This window comes from Primulina huaijiensis, chromosome 10, assembly GCF_012295235.1.
Source record: "Primulina huaijiensis isolate GDHJ02 chromosome 10, ASM1229523v2, whole genome shotgun sequence".
Classification (NCBI taxonomy): domain Eukaryota; kingdom Viridiplantae; phylum Streptophyta; class Magnoliopsida; order Lamiales; family Gesneriaceae; genus Primulina; species Primulina huaijiensis.
Genome location: NC_133315.1, coordinates 2178038 through 2183723, shown reverse-complemented (window position 1 = coordinate 2183723; position 5686 = coordinate 2178038). Strand labels below are relative to the sequence as shown.

Below are 5686 nucleotides of genomic sequence, written 5' to 3'. Positions count from 1 at the left end.
TCACAGAATAGTGCGGAAACGATCTGATGGTTCGGTAATTGAAATGATAAAAACAGTAGGCAGTAGACAGTAGTTGTTTATGGAAGTTCGAAGATGAAATCTTCTACGTCTCCCCTTCTTCTGTTTCCAGAAGGTATCACTAAAAGACTTTGGATTTTACAGTACACACTAGTACACACCCACTTCAGCAGGACTTACCCTCTGCCTACTGAAACTCTTAGTATATCAACACGATAATATGTAATCAAGGTTCTGGAATAGACTCTTTTCCATATTACAAAATCTTCTCAACAAGATATGAATAGTATGAACTGTTTATGAAGAGTGTGAGAAATAGCAGCACAAGATGATCTTCAACCGATCGGATATATGCTATGAAGCGTGTGCTAGTTTTCTGTATGTCAAGCTTTTTGTAAGAGAGTTTTTTGTGCTCAAATCAACGTTGTGAGTATTGCAATCGGTATCTCTCTTTATCAACGTTGTTCTTGTATATTTATAGAAGTTTTGATCCCAACGTCTATAAACAAAACGGCTTCTTTGACTTCTGATATATTCAGCTTTAATACCTGAAATAAGTCCTGCAGAAAAGCTTCAAAACAATCAGTCTTGTTTTATACCAAAATTGGTAAGACGTAATAAATGGCTTCATACAGAATTAATGGTGCAATTAATGCTAGTACTTGATAAAGTTACGGTAACATTCAATGCTAGTTCTGTTTATGCGACAGACGTAAAGCTACTATGGTTTGGACTGAATTTTGCTTCTGTTTCCTAGAGTTCAAAGTTCTGCTTCTGGTTATCTTAGAACTTGCTTCTGGTTATCTTAGAACTTTCCGTTAGCTGAAGATTACTGCTTTTATATTGCCTAAAGATCTGCTGATTTTAAGTCTCACTGCCCATCGCCACAATTAAGTTATGTCTAACACTTTTCTACTTCATGTTTTCATATCATTTTGACAGCCAAAACGTTCTTTTTTATTAGTCATTTTCAATGTTCAAATGTTTCAGTGAACTTGTTTCCTCGCAATGCATAACTGATGGTTTATTGATATTCAACTGACGAGGATTCCAATTTTGTGTTTCTAAACCAACCGAGTTAATTTTAAAATTGTTGATATTGTTTATTCACGCTTTTAAACCAATCTTTCGAACCCAACAAATGATTTCTAGTCATGCTTGCAAACTAAGACCCTAACCAATGTTTTATTAATTCCAATTTTGCCCCTCAACTAATAAAAAATTTCATGTGACATCCACACAATAACATCTACGAAAATTAAGCCCTTCAATCAATTCTTTAATAATAAATTAGACCACATTAATTTATGATTTATTTAATTGACATTAAACATTTATAATCATAGTTATGACCCTAAAATTCCAATATGATAAACTACATTTTTCGATCGCAAAATGCATATAATTCTCATTATATACACACATATATATATGGATTACATCGACATTTTAACTATTAAAACTCATATGACATTACAAGATGCATTGCCTCACATAAATTATTTTAATTATTTTATGTGGGTCCATGCTTATGAATGATGTAGCAATACAGGCGAGGTGGAGATGACAACGGGTCGGGTCTAAATTTTGAACTTTATAATCTTTTTTTCTCATTAAAAAAGAACTAAATTTTTTCGTCCACGTTCTTTCAATTTTTCATTTGGATATATTGAAATAAGCTAGGAAGGCTCTGTTCCGGTGCGTTCTGAGCTTGAGAACACAGAAAAAGTGTAAAGATTAACTTAAAAAATAGCCTAATTTTGTTCCTTTAGGATTCTATTTCATCTCTCGAGGTGTTGTACGAAGCAGTATCCAAGTAAACCGCACGAGAGCTAAGCCTATGGTTGTGCCTATAACCTTTCCTTCGGTTTTGTCGCTCTTCACTCGGTGTTTTCTCGATTTTTTCCACAATAGGAGCGACATAAACAAAGTGTCCAGATGGGATATCCGTATATTCCATGACGGATTCCAGGATTTTCACTACATGGTTCATGTTTGGCCTCGATTTTGGTTTATGGTTCAGGCACCGGTGAGCCAGTGCGGCTATTTTCTTGACTCCTTGGGTCGAGTACTGCCCTTCTAGTCGTGGATCCATTAATCTGTTGATCTTGTGGTGATCTTTCATGTAAGGTTTTGCCCATTCCACCAGGTTCTGCTCTCTGGGGTGACGTTTTTTATCCATGGCTCGTTTGCCCGTTAGTATCTCGAGTAGAACGACTCCAAAGCTGTATACATCGTTCATGGTCGTCAAATGACCTGCAACAAAGTTGGTTTTCAAAATATTTGCATATTCTTGTAGTATCATGAATGCTGCTCAGCAGGCAGGAGATGTGTGGTTGAGACTTGAGAGCATGAGATTTGGCCACGTAGTCGTAGTAGCGATGGTGTAGCCCAATTCTAACACAACATGGATAGGTCATACTACCTGTCATGACATATTCTGGAGCAGCGTATCCATGCGTGCCCAAAACACGGGTGGATACATGTGTGTCGTCTCCCTCGGGGCCATCCTTAGCTAGCCCAAAGTCAGAAAGTTTGGCGGCGTAATCCTAGTGACAGAAAATTATTTCAATGATGTAGAAGCAGCCCTTAAATATGATCGTAAAGATTGAATCAAGGATGAATGAGAGGTCATTACAGTGTCGAGTAAGATGTTTGAAGTCTTGAAATCGCGATAAATCACCGGTTTCTCTTCTCCGTGAAGAAAAGCCAGACCTTTCGCTGCACCAACTGCGATTTTTATCCTTGTTAACCAAGACAACGAACTGGTGTACCCTGTAATAGTTCACAAATTTTGTTTAAGAATCACTACTGTCCCAAAAGGTGAGGTTAACATACATAGCGTCGAGAAAACCTTACGCCTGAAGAGGTGATTTTCTAAATTGCCTCTCGCCATGTATTCATAAACAAGAAGCCTGTTCTCATCTTCACAACAATAGCCAATCAACCTCACGAGATTGGGGTGCCTCAGTTGTCCCAGAAGGACTACTTCCGTCTATAGTCGAAGGAAAAAGATTACATGAAATCAATATGAATAAGCATAATCGAACAACCATTTTAATTAGGTGAGGGATGATCAAACTAACAGAGCTTCCAGACTTTGTTTTATGTTGAGTGAATACTCTTTTATATCATGAATTGGCCAAGAAAATAGCCTTAATGGGGAAAAGAAAGAAAGAAAGAATACAGTGCTTACCAACCACTCCTTGTGGCCTTGCTGCCCATCCAAATCAAGCAACTTGACAGCAACAGGCTGAGCCTTCAATCCAGGCCTGCACTTATCATCAATGAACCCTTTATGCACCGGCCCGAACCCTCCCTCTCCGATGAAATTGCTCGACGAGAAATGATTCGTGATCACATCAAGTTCTTTGAGGGTGAAAATATGAAGATTGGATGCAATAACAGAATTCGAGAGATCGCTAGGCGGCCCCGGATCGCTTATATTAGAAAGTGAGAGCCTTATATTAGAACTTTGTTTAGAGATTACTTTGTTTCTTGAATCCAAGTGGCGGCGGCTTTTGGGCCTAAAGCAAGAAAGAAAGATTAATTCTCTCTTGAAAATACCCATAGTGCGTTCGTGACCAATTGAAAAAGGGATGCAAATGATCACTTATTTGGAATCGGAACTTGGATATATATACGTACATATATGAGTGTATGTGTATGTGTGTGTATGTTGGCAGCCGTGTTTCTGGATCGTGTTCTTGGTGAGGTCAGTTGTGGAGGAAGATATCTGGTACAAATTTACAATATTCATCTCACTAATGATCAATTAAAGTATTTTTCTCGACCGGCTCAGAATCGGAAAAGGGATCGGGAATATAGGATATACCCAACGGGATTCCCGACCCGACCCGAATATATTAATAAATTTAAAGATTTAATTTTATTTGAAAAATAGACTAAAATACTAATTTTATTTATTGAATTAAAATATATTTTTTAAATTTAATCTAACTCATAACCCTCATCTACGGTTCTCCTCCCGCTGCTACAGTTCCTTCCAATTACTTCCTTCACTTTCAGCCTCGACCTCAGCCTTCACTTCAACATATTGCCTTCACGTCTGTCAATTTTTGGGTATTTTCTTTGGATTTATGCCTGCTTTTAGGGTTCGTTATTTGCGTGTTCATGTTTTCCTTGGTATATGGTTGGTTTTGTTGGGTTACTATAGTGAAAAATGAATATGTGGTGGTATATACATATTGTTCATTATCAATTTTTGAAGAAAAGAAGTGAATTCGTGATTTTTGTTGGTGGTTCACTAATCTATGGTGGCGACAACTCCCACGAAGTTAGCAACTAAAAAAGTGATTACCTTTGTGAAACTAATCATTAAGCTCTAAATCTTCTTTCCACCTTCCTTCCTAGCAAAATTAGATCGTTGTTTTATTGTGAGTTGGATTGCACAGATTCGTTCCACAAAGTAATGCATCCCTCAAGTGTAAGCTCCAAAAATCTCGTGGTGTAAGATTTAATTAGTTCCTCGATTCAGATTTATGTTTCTTCTAGCTTAGATTTTATTTTTCGAGAACGTTGTGTTGTATTTTACTGCAACGTTATTTCTAAGTAAGCTTTTGAAATTGTTATATTTCGGTTTATTTATAATTTATTAGAAATATGCTTTAATTTATAATACTTATGTACATACTACACATTATGTCATGATGTTCAATGAATTTTTTAAAAAATATTTATCTAGATTTTGTCTCCCTTCCCGACCCGATCCCGAACATTCGGGATCCCGAACATTCGGGATCCCGATATTTGTCGGGTACGGGATCGGGAATCTTTTTTTATTCTCAATTCTTATCGGGACGGGAATCGGGTTAGAGGGTTATGGGATGGGTCCCTACCCGATCCCAGCCCTAACTGAGGTTACGTTCATCTTCGATAATCATATTATGTATTATGATATATGATTTTATTATGTCATGTAAATGATGTTTCTTCCAACCATGTGTTGGGATGTCACAATTGCAAATAGTGACTGAAGAATGCCAAATTCGTGCTCTAAGTCTTTTCTACACGATTCTTGTTTCGTTGCAAAAGAATATATTTTTTCGTACCCCTTGGGTCATGAATACTACGCACAATAGTTGACAATTTCTGATAAATATAATCAGCTAAGTAATATCTCGTATCATATTCTTTTCCTCCAATCGTATGATGAGCGGTATGAGCAATATCTTGTGCCATGTTGGATAATAGATCGGACGCCTCCAAAACATTTATGTCATTATTGGATCTGGGCTTACCAAAATATACATATTATATCCAAATATCGCGATCAGCTACTGTTTCTAAAATGATTATTGGAGAACCACTATGACCTGCATATTGACCCGCCCAAGCCGTGATACAAGTTTTCCACTTCCAGTGCATATAGTCGAGACTTCCAACATCCCGGGCAATCCTCATTGTTACCAATATAGAGCAGTCGAGCAACATCATCGGAATAGGTAATATCAAGTATCGTTCCGCAAAACCTTCCACTATAGCCCGATAAAATCGTTGCATACACTCAATTACAGTAGATTCTCCAATTTTAATATATTCATCAGTAGCATCCGCGGATAAAACATCTTGCAGGTAATATTAAAAAAAATGCAGAGGTAATATTCATATAATTGTGTTTTTAATTCCTGCAGGTCCCCTCCCTAAC

At 37.2% G+C, this 5686-nt stretch overlaps 1 protein-coding gene across 1 annotated transcript; it reads right to left on the bottom strand.

The window, feature by feature from the left end:
* Positions 1-1661: 1661 nt before the first annotated feature.
* Positions 1662-3667, bottom strand: LOC140985571 (serine/threonine-protein kinase RIPK-like). The gene is made up of 5 exons (XM_073453422.1): positions 3215-3667; positions 2878-3013; positions 2657-2793; positions 2444-2567; positions 1662-2274 (listed from the first exon to the last, which is right to left on the bottom strand). Exons 1-5 carry the CDS (start codon positions 3587-3589, stop codon positions 1787-1789), a joined length of 1260 nt encoding a protein of 419 aa, XP_073309523.1. The 5' UTR covers positions 3590-3667; the 3' UTR covers positions 1662-1786.
* Positions 3668-5686: the final 2019 nt, after the last annotated feature.